The sequence below is a fragment of the Brachionichthys hirsutus genome, unplaced genomic scaffold, assembly GCF_040956055.1.
Source record: "Brachionichthys hirsutus isolate HB-005 unplaced genomic scaffold, CSIRO-AGI_Bhir_v1 contig_796, whole genome shotgun sequence".
NCBI lineage: Eukaryota > Metazoa > Chordata > Actinopteri > Lophiiformes > Brachionichthyidae > Brachionichthys > Brachionichthys hirsutus.
Genome location: NW_027180331.1, coordinates 78,369 through 94,663, shown reverse-complemented (window position 1 = coordinate 94,663; position 16,295 = coordinate 78,369). Strand labels below are relative to the sequence as shown.

The following is a 16,295-nucleotide window of genomic DNA, read 5'->3' as shown; positions in this document are numbered from 1 at the left end:
AGTATACGATTATTCGGCCGAGTTATAATAACTGGCGTAAAACTATGGATGTGTATGTTCTTCAAAATGTATCTTTACTTGCTGTGCTGCTTCCAATTATGTATATACACCATGATAAAACTGAAAGTACTCACTGTAGAGGATGGTGCCCTGAGTTGATCTTGTTTTCACTGTCAGGTACAGAATAACAGAAGCATCCTCAGAAGCAGTAGGTCGATTATTACTGGCATCAGAAGGCCGCAGAAAGGATGCAAGCGGGTGTAGCTCCAAATACGACGTGCCATCGAATGAGGGAATGTATATTGTGATATCTACCAAAAAAGAAACAAGAAAAAGATTCATATTATAAAAATACACACCGAGTGAGAACGGTAGACGAGTAGACTTGTAATATTTAATGATAAACTTTTGTATTCATTATACATATTTATACATCCAAATGACGACTGATCTATTTAGCATCCTACAGTGTGTTGGATGTACTTTTATACTGCCGGCAGGTCAACTATAAGCAAAGTCAGCAGGCTCTGTCAGGACAGTGTATTATTTCCCACAGGATGAAAAAGGTATATGACTTTAAGGACAGGTGGAGGTAACGGCTCAGGTCATTGTTGCCACAAGTCAGTGATGAGTTTAAAGAAAGGACACTGCGCTTGCTGGCTAACTTGCTGCTCAGCTGGCTGACAGTCAGTTGAAAGTAGGCCACCCTCATTCCGGAATCTACGGTTCAGCTCTCAAGGAAAACTATGTCATTTGAAACATTCTAATATAAAACGTGCATAGATTTTGTGAATAATTTTATGTAACATAAAATAAGAACAGCTTCTTATGATGACACTCGTCTTGTGCTCTGATGGTTTTAAGGATTTGTAAATGGTTGTCTTCATTTCAACAGACTACAAAGCAAAATAAAGGCAAATGAGACGAGCGCTGAGAAGTTTAATGTAAAGACATAAAATATATTCTGCTCTGCAAAGCCAAAATGCTGCCTCAATTAAAAACATAGAAAGAAATAAGGAAATGTTTTTCTTCTAGAAAATGCATTAGAGCAACAATGCAATAGAGTGATGACCCACTTTGCCATTGTAGGGTCGCACTAGCCCTAAAGTTGAAACTGATTAGCTTAACATAGGAAATAGTAAAAACAAATTTGCTGAGTAACAATCAGTATTGAATGCAGAAATAAATGCAATATATGTAGATTATCAGATTCAAATATTAGTGTTTGTGTGTTAGATTATTTTCAACAATCTCATGTGTAAAGTTCCACAATAGACAGCATTATTTCAAGTTTTAAAAAATGCATCAAGCTAATTTTCAAACATGCAGTGTTGAATAGTCTAATATGACATGGCTGCATGACTGTTGCGTTGTGCTCTGTGAGTCAGATATTGGTGAACAGGGAAACAACGGGATCATTTAGCAGCTGGGCTAGAACGATTCTTGGGTATCAGAATTTGATGTCAACAACCTATTCTGAAAATGGCTTTCACAAGGCTGCGAAAAGGAGCCCCGTCATATCGTAAATGAATATAAGAGCTGGGTGAATTGTCAAGAATTGACAGGAAGGACTGCTCTGTGGTTTGGGTAACAGCAAGACACAGCCTTGGTTCGGTTTAATGATCAGTTACAGTACCAGCACCTGGAAGACTTTATGGTCATACCATTTCTCAAATGGCCATAATCTTCTTGTGATCTTCCTCTCTGCCTGTGCTCTGCCATTTTCTGTTATTACAGTGGATGCCTCCTTCGAGCTGAGAATTACGTGACGCAGACTTGAAAACCTCCACATTAAATTGCAAAGACAAACAAAAGAAAACTTTGTTGTTGTTGTGGAAGGAACAATTCCTTAAGTGATGACTTATACGATGTTTGTTGGTAAATTCTACTTATATCTTTCATTTAAAAATTAAAGGCACCAGCAATTACAGTAAGCACACAATGATGCCCACAGAAAGAGCCGACAGCACCAGGACCACCGATCAGGTCCCACTAAATTCAAATGTAATCATAGGGAGGCATTAGGATCCAAGACTTACAATAATAAGAAGATACAACTTTATAAAACAATCAGTTGAGGAAATTCTTTGTTCACATATTGGCCGACACAACAATTACGGCCTATAGACATACAAATGTGAAGAGAGACAGTGGAGCGATGGGCACTCATCAGCTACCAGTCCATAATGTGGCTGGACTTGAACCGGCAACCCTCCATTTCTCAAGTCCCTACGGACTAATGTTCTGCCAACCCTTTTACAGGCATTGCTTTCTTAGAGGTTGGTCTAAGAAAAGATTTACTTGCTCCTGGGGATAATTTACATTTTCTAAACAAACTGTATTTTTGTAAAAATCAGACATTTCAGTACATCTTGTTGACAACAAAAAATGTCTAAAAGGAATATGGGTTCCGAGCAGACCTTGATTTAATTAGAGACCATAAAAAAAAAATATTGAAGTGAAAATTTAGAGGCAACTGTTTTCAAAACACAAGCTTTTAAAAGACTTGGTGGCAAAAAAATTTTAAATCAAAAACCCAGAGCTTTAATTGCCGAAAAAAACAAGTCTTAATGGAATTGTTGCCATGGCTACTTCAAAGTTGTTGAAAAGACATAGATAACCTGTGCTCTTCTAGACTTTGAATTGATCATTTCCCTCTGGACGACATTCTACATCCCAGCCTCAAAGGTACGAGAAGTAAGGACTTAAGGTAATGAGCCGTAGAAGAGGTCACGATCAATACAAAGTCTGAATAACGTGCTGCCTCACTGCGTTCACTGTTTTTTAAGCACCTCCTCACCTTGTAGACGCTATACTCGGTAACTAATTCCTGTGATCACTTAGCTTTCAATTCACTGCTTGCATACCTGAGAGAATCTCCTTGGCAAGGTCTGTGACCTACGGTGTCTTCTTTGAAGAGACCATCTATTACAGCTTAAAACTCTGACACACTGGGTTAAACTGGCTTTATCTTGACAAAACTGTCTCATGGTCGGCTGGCTGATATGAAATACTCGCTCACCCACCAGGAACTGGCCTGGATTACAGTACACATGACCAGAGGTGCAGCCCCAGGGTTTTAGTGTAAGAAGACAAGACTCAGAGCTCACACACGTCAAGCTTCTGGTACACAGGCTGCTCACAAGATAAGTACTAAGAAAGACCCAGCTTTGCATTGACATGAATCATTTTGGAAGCATGAATGAAAGAACTCTGTTTAAGATCACTACAATCACGATATGTAAATGTGTTCCAGTAATACATTTGACTACACAGGGAAAATTAGACCTTTCTTAGGTATTCAAACGTTAGCATAACCAATAGTCACTTATACAATCACAGTCAGGATTTACAATTTCATTATTTATTGATTAAATCCATAACTGCTATGCTGCTGGGGAGATTGCAATAACAGCTAATATATATATATATATATTTGTACATATTTTTTCATTAAAGTATTATTAAAAAATATATTTTTCCCAAGGAACATAAAAATCTAGTACCATTGCCCAAATTAATCAATCAATATTTTATTTAATATTTTTTTAGCCGATTTCCATGCATTGTTATGGTTATGAACTCCATTGTCAGATGCTTGATTATTAAAAAAAATAGGCCTTCAAACTCAGAAGCTGTGATACATTAGTTATAATGTAATATAAAAAGCTAATCCACCTTCGTCTCTGAGTCGTTCCTCATCCTGCCACAATGCATTAATTATAATGACTGCACGTCATAGTCGTTGTCACTATTAGTAACTATTACATATTTGCCTAAATGAAATGGTTACTACAGCTCTGGTTAATGGAGCTAACATTATTTAATCAGTATCTTTAAGCGTTTTTTAAAAAAAAGCTTTCCCCCCCTCATACATAAACATTAAAGTAATCAGAATAGAAAACAACTGATTATCAAAGATGGATGACATATGATGTAATGTTAGATTGCCGGATTACCATATTACAGCAGTGAGGCAGAAATCAGCATTAACATGAGGGTAAGGAAGAAACATTTCAAAAACTGGAGCGTGGTCGCTTCAGAACTGAATATACACCCTGCACTGAAGCAAAATTCATTTTTGCGGTGGGCTTTGAAAATAAAAACAATATATATACACTGCTTTATAGGTTGAACTACATAATCAATAATCCGGTGTTTTGTTGTAAAATTCTAAATCTCAAATGTAAATGCAGTTGCTGTATAATGTAGTGACGTAAGTAAAAAGTTGTATTTCTTTCAGCAGAGATAAAAAGAAAAAAAAAGATAAGGGAAAGACTGAAGTCAAGTATTTTAAGACTTAAAACATACACAGAATCCAGCGTGGATGCATAGTTCTGGATGTTAATATTTGGCCTTTGTGTTTTCAAAATGGTTTTAACATTAGAATTAATTATGTTTATGAAAATGTTTCCAGTAAGAAACACAATCTTCATTCATATTTACAGCGCTGTTTCATTTGACAGTCATGGAGGGACACATTTACATAAAGTAGCGGCTGATTCATGATTAAACAAATTGAGATATGGCATCTGGCTCATCAACAGGTTGATTGTGCTGTGTTGTGGTATTCTCATCCCACATGATGAAGTGAGAACCTGTACCTCAATAGACATTTAAAAACTGGCATATCCACATCATGTGAAACCATTGACCCTTATTGTCTATATATTGTCTATAAAAATACACACTTTTGCTTGTCAGTGATTCATCAGTGAGGAAGCACATATAATCTCTCTGTTTTTTTGTTGTTGTTGTTCCTGCATCTTAATTCAGCAAGATGTAACACAGTAGCAAGCTGGTTTCTTAGCATCACCGGTACATATTTGAAGACTTTGTCTGCACACAAGCAGCCTCTTGTCTTCATGTGCGGAAGTAGCATTGAAATCTTCTGCTGGATTGCTGCATGTACGATACTGCACTCTGTTAAACCTGACTGCAAATGCTTTTGAGGAGGAGCAAATTGTCAAACTCAGCAGAAATAACTCTGAAAGGCCAGTGCTGGTATTACAGAAAAAAGGTTTATGTGTGACAAATTAAGGGAGAAGAGGGGACTTACTTTACGGTCACGGAGGGAAAAGCCCATAAATCCCAGTTAGCTTAAACTCACACTTTGTCACAGAGGCACACAGCTACAGAGTCGCAGGCTTTAACTGTGACACGAATGCATATCAACCGGTTCATACGTCACACCTCATATTTCCAAGCTGAGAATCCACAAATAAGTAAAAAATAAATAAATACATTGTTTTTTTCTTATTCCATGTAGGCCTGGGTACATCCTCCCTTCTGCTTGCTTGGTTCCTCCATCGTTCACATGGTGAATGGGATGGAAGGGAAGATCCCTGCAAGTAACACCCATGCAAGATTGAGTGCAAATTGCAGACAGTCGAAGCTGGAGGAATCAGTTACTGAATACCATCTTCCGACTGACAGTGTCAAATGGTAGCTAGCCACTTAGAATGAAATACAACTGAACCAAATCACATATTTACCTGGAGGCGTGTGCCATACTGTGAGCTAGAAATGTTAAGATGGTTTATGTTATAGCCGGTAGGCAGTACACTATCCTTCCTCCATGATGAGCCGCACAGCGTTCTCTGGCATGTTATCTTACAAATAGAATGCTACTTTATTTTTTTTAAAATAATTTCTTCAGATAAACATAGATGAATCCATTTCTGATACTTTTGCAGTTCTTAATTTCAAAGCTCCCATCCTAAAATATTTTTGTTGGGGCCCGCATCCACACTGTATTACATTAACATTACAAATTAGTGCATTAATAACCAAATGAAATTAAAATGGCAGTCTTTGCTTGTTGTCTCCATTGTCACAGTTTCTCCCTAAATATTCATTCATTTGCAGTGGCCCAATAGCAGCATTGCATTGTCCACTGCTCTCATTCTCTGAGTCTCTCATACAATGTGCCTCCCACATATAAAAAAAATACTTGGGCTGGTTGCCAGTTGTATTATAGTCAACTCAAATATATTTGGCAACCCATTTAAGCAGTTATGAAAGTGTATTTTCTTTGTCCATCCAAGATAATGACACCATCAGCAATCAATTAATCGGTGGACAGGCTGCCCTCGCGCCACCCTTCTATTGCACAACACACAGAAACATTTTGTCTCGACTGGCTCTGGTGTTCAGATTGAATCAAAGTTCAACACTGAAGTGCACTTACTGTGAGCTTAAGCTCTTACACACATTGCATCCATTGAAAACACACAAAATGAAGATTAGTTGCAGGTAAAACCAGATGGTTTTATGTGAGAAAAACACAAAGATCAAATGCAGATAACAGAGGAAAGAAAAGAAAAGAAAAGCTTGAAAGCTCACAAATTAAATACACAGAATGTTTATTCGGGACCGGTGAAACAAAATACAAAAGAGAACTTTCCGAACTTAAAACATTGACAGCAGCAGAAATCAGTATTATTTATAATTATGAGACCTTTTTTTTTTTTATTAACACAACTCTACCAGACTTCAGGTCCAGATCCAGCAGCACTGCTGTTTATTGTAATTATCATCACCTAACACACTATTTATAGCTGGCTGCTCCACTGGAAGCAATATTTCTTCTCCTTGGGTGGGAAAACAATGACCTTTCCTCCTCCGCCTCTGTTCACTCAACTCACCCTCAACAAAAACAATCATCACAGCTCATGTCTATGATTAACTTAGACTTAGAGCTAACCCAAATAAGACAGGGTGGAAGCCACTGGAACACATACATCATTGATGTTTGGCTGCCACTTCAAACACCTTGATGTGTGCATTTAGGTACAATCCACATGTACTTTGTAAAGCAGTTAAATTAAACCTTGTGTCACACTGAATGGATGAGAGTTGGCTGCTATGGAAGGCTCTCAAATCTTGTCAAAGCAGCTGCATCGAAATATTGATTTGAATTATTTAAAATCCAGATAGAAACTTAAGGTACACAACTGCTTCTAAAGCAAGAAACAAACAGAAACATGCACAGCGGACTTTTACAAATGTTATTATAGTATGAAAAATGTAAATAACAGTATTTAATCTATACACTTTAGCAAGTGTGGGGGGAAGTAAATGAGGCAATTTATTTACACCTACATCACGTTGTTGCTCCTGTTGTTATAGCGACAAAGAATGGCTGCAATCAAAAAGAAAAGGATGCCATTGTCTGCACTAGCGCATGGCAAGCGAGGCAACAAGAGATCCAAGCAGCAGCATCATCAGTTCGCTGAGAAGACATCTCCTAAGCTAAATCTCCTTGGTACACGAGTGTGTAGTGTCTGATGTCTCCTGCGTATCGGTGCTGGAGTGGGTGGCATGAGATAAAGATTTCTGGTCAGCAAAGGAATGAGAGCGTTTGATGAATGTTGAGCAAATGCTGCAAGGTCATCTTCTCATTTTCGATAAGCAGTGGAGGTTACCATGGACACACAGCGACGTTTAATGCTGCTAATACGGATCTTTAAAATCATTAGTCATATCCTGAATAATTCACATCATTCGGAATTCCAATTGCGGCTGACTCTTTTCTCCCTCACAGTGAAACCTATTAGCCAAAGGGGATCAGCATATATTAGCACAGCATCATTTGTTGTTTGGCTCTTGAAGCAGAGGTCACAGTACAGTATGTGTTTGAGCCTCCTGCTGCTGAAGTGTGTGTTACACATACATAAAGCCCTCTCAGCTGAGAACAGAAAAATCCAAGCTTACCTTTCTCACAAAAAGTTCCAGTAAAATGAAGAGGGCAGTGACAGGAAAGCGGCTCTTCGCCAGACAGCTGATGACACGTTCCTCCGTTGCGGCAGAGACCGTGACGGCAAACTTGCCGCGGATGTTTTGGTGTTTGTTTGGGAGCTGTCATTGTTGTTGTGTTCGCCGCGTCAGAGCTGGACGATTGAGTTGTCAGAATCGAGGAACTTGTGGAGGCTTCTACGGCATACAAATTATTTCTGTAAATTTTGGGAAAACTTTTATTAGTTTTGGTGGATATAAATGTAAGATAACATTAAAACGATCTGCTTTTCACACTCAAAAATACGAACCAGAGTCATGTGCAGCTAGTAACAGTATATCCATTAGAGTGAGTGAAAATTAAATGACAAAATATTCGTTTTTATAATCCAAAGACTTTACCGGCATTGATCCACGTTGCTGCTGGTGACGGCATTAGATTCGTAGAATCTCCTCATTCTATTAATGTGGATAATTTCAATACAGCCAGTGTAGTTGTGGACCGGTTTCGCCTTCTGAGGACATGAATCAGAGCTTCGTCTATATAACTGATTTGATTTGAGCTTTCATTCAATTTGATAACACTGTTGTAAAACTGATCGTGATTAGAGTCGACAGTCAAGAAACAATATAGTGTATTTTAGTCTCACCTGACTGGGTAGATATGTTTGTGGCAGTCCTCCTGTGAAGATGTGGTTTGTTCTTTGAATCGTGTGTCCCAACCAGCAATTACTTGCCGTATTTCTGATTTTCCCATAACCAGAAAGGGTTAACTCTGCTTCACAGGGGGTCAGCTGTTGTCTGTAAAAAAACAACAAAAAAAAAACACATGATGAAATCCTGTCCAATAAAGACGGATGCACCAACTGTTTCTTTTGTGTGTGTTTTGATGTGTTCTCTGATGATTAGATGATTCCCTCATGTCTGCCAGTGTTACTGGTTTTCATTTTCAACATCTTGTCACAGCTTTATCGGTATAGGGAGAATACTGATTCTAGGACAAGGAGATTGTGACTTACATATCTAACAGGAAAGCTACAAACTCCTTAACTGGAGGTCTGCCAATGACGAGTAGCAGACTCCCACATCCACAATTCCAGAAGTCAGCATGGCCAGGCCCCTAATTTTACCTGCCACATAGGACACAATGGACCCGACACCGATGCCTGCTCCTTGGAGTGGTGGTTCCGCAGGGATGTGGCTCACCGTCGAGTTTTTTGGCATCTGGATCTGGCTCCAAATGTGCTCTTCAAGTTACCTATTCCAGGCGATGTTCCACAGCTCTTTTTTGCCTTATTCATATATGTGGCCTCTGCAACTCTCTTTGTCTGAACCTCCCTCTGAGACCAATTTGCTTTGGGAGACTCCCTCAGGGGATATTGCCCCCAACAGCACAGATCCAAGAATTACAGGGATACAGAAAAAGGTCCATCAGGGCAGCAAATCCTTTTTGCTTTTTAAAAATGAAAGAATTTAACAATGAAGTTTAAGATGTGTTCATGTAAGCTTGGCTCATGCATTGCTTGTGTCCATCCTGCACACTTAAATACAAAACATTCAATCAGAATGGAAAGTGAAGTGTATGTTTACCAGAAGATGCGCCACCAATCAAGCGATCAGTGCTGTGAAATGTTCTATTGAAATACAAAACTTGTCAATACAAAGTTCAGAAATATTGAATAGTCCTACAAGTAGAAGAGCTAACTTGTGATACTTTTAAAAACTGGAGTAGATTTAATCAGTTGCTACTGCTGAACATTTTGCTTTCTCTATCTTGACCATGTTCACAGAACTACTTTGAACCCACCCTTCAGGCATTTATGTATTTCAAACTCCAATTATCCACTTTGAAACAACAGGGGGAAACAGATAAGTGCAGATTCTGAACTAACAATCTGCAGCTTGAGGGTACTCGGGCCACAGATGCGCAGTCTTTTCTCTGTATTGTCTCCTGATACCTCTTGTTTCCTGAGTAGAAGTTAGGTGGTCCATGAATCAATCTAGTCTGAATTGTTAAGCCTGCACTTTGCATGCTGTTGCATATGGCGGCTAACACTCGGGGCAGCAACTCGGAGCGGCATAAGTCCTTCCTCTGGAGCCGGCGTGGAAAAGCGGTTAATTTAGAAGCAGTCTGCCAGAGCGGCCTGGCCAGCAGCCAGAGGGCACTGTGTTCACTGTCCTTGAGAAGTCATCCCCACTGGGTTTCTATTTAACATATCGAAAAGCGCCTTTGACGGGAAGATATATTAAAAGTCTATAATGAGTTAGGCGGTGATGTTCAGGATGGCCATGGTGTTGCAGCTCTGGGTCAAATCAGACAAAGATGGACGGACTCGACCATCAGACAATTACAAAGAATTTGCTTTGTGACACCAGGAACCATTTTTTCATACTCACAACCCCCTAGTTATGACAGCTCTCTTTCTTACAATGTCTCCAAGGGGTTGGTAGAGAACATTATGATTGATTCATACTGCTGTTGTATTTTTCTTGCAAAAAAAGAAAAAGAAAACAGAGGTGTAGCCTCATAGCCTTTAAACCTGACAGGCCTTTTGATGCCGTTGCATATTTAGGGCAATGCAGCTCTCTGCCAAGAAACATGAGGCAACCATCCCTCTCTGCTTTGTTTCGACAGGAAATAATTTGCTCACTTTTGGTACAATATGCTCATAATGACCTCCACTACTTTGCCCTTTATCTGTGTTTTTCATTTTTCATTTTCTTTTTAAATTTCACCTTCAGAAACCCTTAATTAATTGCGTTGTTATCCTTTCATTCTTCTTCATTGCACTCATTATTATCTTCTGTCTGTCTAACAGAACTTCTGTTCAATGACCATTCCTTTGCATAAAGACATTGTTTAACATTGCAAGGGAAACCGATCTGACCGTTTCAGATTGTAGCTCATAGAGCTGCATTCTGAAACAAAGTCGTGTCTTAAAACTTGAAACCGCACTGCAATCTTTCTCATGTCAGATTATAATGGAGAGGCCTGGCAGTGAGATTGCACATGGGCTTAGGAACAATATAACTAGGGGGGCCACAGCCTCACTTTAAATCATTTACACATTGATTTTGTATTCTGCTCTTGCTTGTTAATCTTTTCGTAATGAAAAACTCCAAATGAAGACTTTAGAACACCCAATAAAACATGGCCAGTGATCACTAATGCATTTTAATAGGCACATTCTGAGGTTTGTCCGAGTGCTTTAAAATATAAGACCAATTTCCTGTCATTAATACAATCAAAATTCTCCATCTGATGATTCCTGCCAATTATTTATCTTCTCCAGGTATTAGAGCCCTGCTCTTAAAAAATAAAGTCTGCCACACTCGTGATGAGAGGATAACTAAAGATCAAGCTAATACCACCTGAGGTACCAACACCATGCAAACAATCTGCATAATGCTAATTAGTGAATTGTGACGTGCCTGTCTTTTATCTTGACAGATTGTTTGTTTCTCATATCGCAATGGAATTTAACATGAGCTCACATGTTAAAGTCTTTGTACAACAAAGACAAGAAAATCCACACCCAGATTCACAAGATCGAATAAAAAAACACATACCTGATATGAACAATGTGCACGTTGCCATCATTAACCTGAACAAATGTGCTAATCTGCGCAACTCCTTCCTCTTCATTACAGCAAAAGTCATACTGAAACATTTGAAAGAGAGCATCAATTATTTTTATTATCCCTTGAACCGTATAAACTGAGCATAGAGAGCTGACATTTTGCAGGCAAACATATGTCGATGTGTTTAAGACAGTACCAGGGCAGGGGCAATAACTGTTTTACGAGTTACACAATTACACTTCCACTACAAGTAGAACTTCAGGAGTCCATACGGTGTGTTATATATGAGAAGCGGGATTTATTTTAGTTGGCAGGGTTAGCTCAGCTTAGCATCCCCACTACATTAGCCTCGACTGCCATGTTGAGGGTACGACATGAGTCAGATGAAGGCCAGGCATGGCCAATTATCGACGTCTGACTCCGTAGATTAGTGCTGGCATAAAACTTCCCAAAAAATGAAGGAGTCTGTCAAAAGAAATAAACTCACTTATTTGATGATCCATTCGAGACACCAGCGCAGGTCTAGTTAAAACTGTCTCGACCCTCGGCAGTCCGAACAAATGCCTTTTTTATTTCATTAGAGGTGTAGTTTACTCCCCACAAACCATTTTAGCTCCTAGTTTTATGAACATTTACCAAATGCTAACATTTATTTATTGCTTTGTATGATTTACAGTAAACATTTCAACCTGGCTTGGGGTTTTAAATAATATTCTATAACATAAGAATGATTTGTATTGCCAACATTTTGATTTGCTGTTATGTTGTTATATATTTGGGTGGTGGAATTGGGTTTGACCACCACACTGCTGTTATATGTTGCTTTTTCAATGTCAGAAAAACATGCACGACAGTCCTTGTTAATTCAAAAGCAAGAGGCAGTCAAATATTTTGGCTGTACCGTCAATATGCCGTTCATGATGAAGAGTTTCATGAAGAAGGGTCCTTGGTCCACATAGAAAATCGTTCCCTGTGCTTCTTGAGTTTGAAATCTCACAGTAATGTTGTTGAAAGCATTGAGGTCAATACCCTCAAACTCCAGGTAGGAACTCCCAAAGTACTGAATGTAACTTGAACCTGGGAAATAAGAAAATACACAAAGCTGAGATGGAGGGGAAGAGTAAACAGTCGCTAGACTGGCTGTAGTTTGTTCATCATCACTAGAAATTCTGGAGATACTTTATTGATCCCTGGAAAAACAAACAAAACAAACAATAATTTTCTTCCTCTACAACAGGGATGCCAGGGCACAGGATCAGATACAGAACAAAAGACCTTGGAATTATTTAGGATTCAGTTTGCCTAAAGAAACCTTGGCAGGGCAAAGTGCTTGTTGGCAATACTTTAGCATGCACTTCCTGCTTTGTTGCTAAATGGTCATTCTATAACTTGCTGCATTCATAACTACAGCTAAAGAGAGTCATGCAGGTGTTTTCCTGGAGAAACTGTGTGAAGCAAAATATACATACTAATTATTTTGAATGCAAGAATGGTAGCATTACAGTTTCTTCTTTCCTTCTCTCTCTCTCAATGGGCGTACTGTATGTATACTTATTTGCCAAAAAGCTGTTAAGCATGCAAATGGCACAATATTAGCTGAGAGAGGAATCTTGACAGAAATGAACGTATTCATATACAGGATTATTACATGGCTCATTTTACAGTGGAATAACTTGGTTTATATCATCCCTGAGAATGGGCAATTATGGGATATTTCAGTAAAAGTTAGAGTCCCTGCAAGCTTATTGGGGGCAGCTTGAAAGAGCTGCAACTGGAGGCAAGCATATTTTTTTTGCATTTGAAGAAAGAATGAAAAGCTGCTACCAAAATGTCAAACTACAATGCTTCTTGTAGAAAAAAGAAATTCCTGGATGCACCTGCCACATATTCTGTCTGGCATTAAAAGCAGTATGTCATATTTGAGAAACCATCTACTTTAAAGCTGCTGCCACAACTAATCCGGGCAACTGCATGCAAGACTTTTATCAATATGTGTTGCATGTCACCTCCTAATAGGCCAGATCACTTTTGATCTGACAGTTGCCCCCTTAGGGTATTTGGCAAACGAGCTACCTTTAATACCTCCATTTTCTCTGGAGAGCTGTATGACCAATACCCTGTAGAAAATCCCTGACAAAAAAAGTGGAACTGATCAGGAGCAGACCTACTGCGATCTGTGAATTAATGAGGATAAATGCACAGTGCAACAATGCTGTGCTGTCTTCTGCTTCACTCCTGACAATGGGGTTTGCCAATGCTGATGATGGAAAATTACCCCTCAGAGACAAAGCTATTCATTAATTTTAAAGCCTTATTGTTTAGTCTGTTGTAGTCTTTGATGCAGTCTGGGCTGCTGCCAGGAGGCAGTATCATACCTCATTAGCAGTTAGCTTCAGTCGCTCCTTCAAAGGTCTCCTGTTTTTACCACTACTATATACCCTCACAACAGATTCTTTCTCCCAGACATTTTACATAAGTCGGGCTAAATCTAAATTGTAAATGTGTAAAATTTTAACTGTAACCCCCCCCCCCCCCACACACACTTTCAATATCTCATTATGCACAGACCCAGAAAAGTCCTGATTGCTGGTATAATAATAGGAAAGACGTTGAACAATGCTGACCAGGGAGTTTGCCACTACTGTACAATCTACAAAAGCTTTTCTACTTTCAATGGGAACGAAAAGTCATTGCAGTGGGAACATTCTTTGACATGTATCTTTCAGATCAGATTTAATTAGGGACTGTATAATTACATGTCCATAAAAGAGGTTGATGCAAGTCATATATAATGTAGCAAGGTGGAGTGCCATGTTGCAGCGTCATCGTTGTGCAGACGTCTGTCAGGTTATAGAGATTTCCAACCAGGAAAATATGTTTGGAGAAATATGATAAATTAATATGAGAGTAGACTTTTGGATGACGTGATTTAATTGAAACAGACATAATGTCCCATTAATTTTAAAAAAGCCAGAATGTGAGTGCTGTTTTGTCTCTGATTTATTGGGTAAGGTAATAGACCGACTGATTGAACTTGTCACAGAGCATAGATAAAATACTGCTGAGGACCATTCATTCAGAGGCCATTGCCGTTTCACGGCCCTGCGGGAAGGCAAAAGGTCATTCTGTGCTATCCCAACAACCCAGGAAGAAAATGGTTCAAAAGGATTTCAGTCTAAAGCTCAAACATAGAAGGGAATCAATTCCTAATTATAGTATGGCTTCTTTAAAAAAATAAAAATAAACACAAAACAAAACCTAATGTTTAATTACGTCTGCCTCATTTTGATTAAATTAATCAGACACACTGCAATAACGGACAAGTACTGTGCAGCAGCACAGAGCTATGGGCCACAGTTGACACATTTAGACGCTGCTTGTTTCTTTTCGCTGTGCTTTTTTTCTCATGCATATTCACAAGTGTGCACATTATGCCAATGCTATGACTCACCAGCAAAGTTGCAAGACTTACTGAAACAAAATGCTTATAGGCACGCGAATCAGGTGCTGCCAAATTAATTATACACAAGCCATGTGAAAAACAGGCTAACGTAAACCAGCATTTTACGCATGCACCGAAGATTAACAAGGTGAAAGGCATCCTGCGTCTGGCGGTGCACGTTTGAGAGGGCCCTCTGGCTAACTTCTTACTCATCAGGTTGATTTCGAGGAGCTTAAGTAATTTTGCCTCTGCTTACACGTGGCAGCAAAAGATAACGGATTCACCTGTGCTGCAGTGAAAGCGCTAAGGAAAGTCAAGTAAATCATAGCTGAGCTGCGGTAAGCCTCCCTCCACCTGCAGTGTCCTTTCTGGATTCCCATCAGCTCTCGTACAGCAGCAGCACTAAAATGCCAAGGTCAGCACTGCATGTACAGTGAAGGCCAATATGAAGAGACCAAGAAGACCGTTACCGGTATCTAAAACTGGGCAATGAGGTTCTTTTATTGTTTTAACTACTTTGCAACTTAACTGATTTGAACCAAACTCAAATCCTGTATATTTGTGAATGTGAAATCACACTTCTAACTGTCAGAGTATCATATAAATAAATAATTATGTTTAAGTTTCTATTGACTTTGTGTTTCACTGGTTGTGGCGCAGTCTTAGCTTTAAGGGAGTACTATCTGAGTCTATTTCATGCTGCACTGAGGGCAAATGCACAGACTTAGATGCTGACCTAGTTAGATAAACTCACACGTTTCTGGGTCCCCTTAATTTAAATCTATGTAAAAGAGATGTTTCAGTGAGATATTCAGTTTGTTGTCTGTATCTTGTGTGTAAATCTATTCCTCTCAATGTGCAATGACTGAGGCCTGGACCAGGTGTGGTGGGGGAAGACTCCATTACATTTGGACCATAGTGATTTTCTGAGTGCCACACTGAATTGGTCCAAGCTTGTCTATGTTCAATAGATCTGTTTCACAGGTCTGTGAGCAGTTCCAAAGGTAGACATACATCATCTGTCAAGGAGACGCAATCTGCCCAGTGCTGCCTATTCCTCCTCTCACAGATGGCTGAATGTAACACCAGTAAGGCACAACATATTGTGAGCTGTGTCATTTCGAGTGTTAAAAGAAAATAGAGGTTAATAATGATTGGATTTATTATCTCCTGAAATTGTTCTTCTAAAACACAGGCAACAGACAGCTAGCCTTTAAAGAATATTTCCTACCAAAGCCGAACAAAATGTGACAACCTCTCAATCAAACCAAATGCCATGTTCCAAATGCCCTAAAATCAAATTTGAGGGCTCAGCAAAAGTCTCTCCTTCAAAACTAGCAAACTTGTGCAGTAAAAACATTTGGTGGGAAAGATAAGGGAAGGGTATCGTTATAATTTGTCCAAAAAAGATAAAAATGCATTCAACACAAATTGATTGGTTTAATGGCATATCAATAGTAAACTTTTTGTGTAATTTCCCTGCTCACATAATGTTAATGGAAGTTATGGCAGTGTATTGGCAGCTATGACTTGA

General features: G+C 39.1%; 1 protein-coding gene across 1 annotated transcript in view; it reads right to left on the bottom strand.

Annotated features, from left to right (window-relative positions):
- LOC137912988 (protein eyes shut homolog) overlaps positions 1-16,295 on the bottom strand; it is a 113,658-nt gene that overhangs the window by 34,896 nt on the left and 62,467 nt on the right. The window contains exons 33-38 of the mRNA XM_068757121.1: positions 12,221-12,396; positions 11,308-11,399; positions 8,388-8,538; positions 8,140-8,252; positions 7,717-7,955; positions 135-311 (exon numbers count right to left, since the gene is read on the bottom strand). Of these exons, the coding sequence (XP_068613222.1) occupies positions 135-311; positions 7,717-7,955; positions 8,140-8,252; positions 8,388-8,538; positions 11,308-11,399; positions 12,221-12,396 (948 nt within the window). The remainder of the gene's footprint in view (positions 1-134; positions 312-7,716; positions 7,956-8,139; positions 8,253-8,387; positions 8,539-11,307; positions 11,400-12,220; positions 12,397-16,295) is intronic.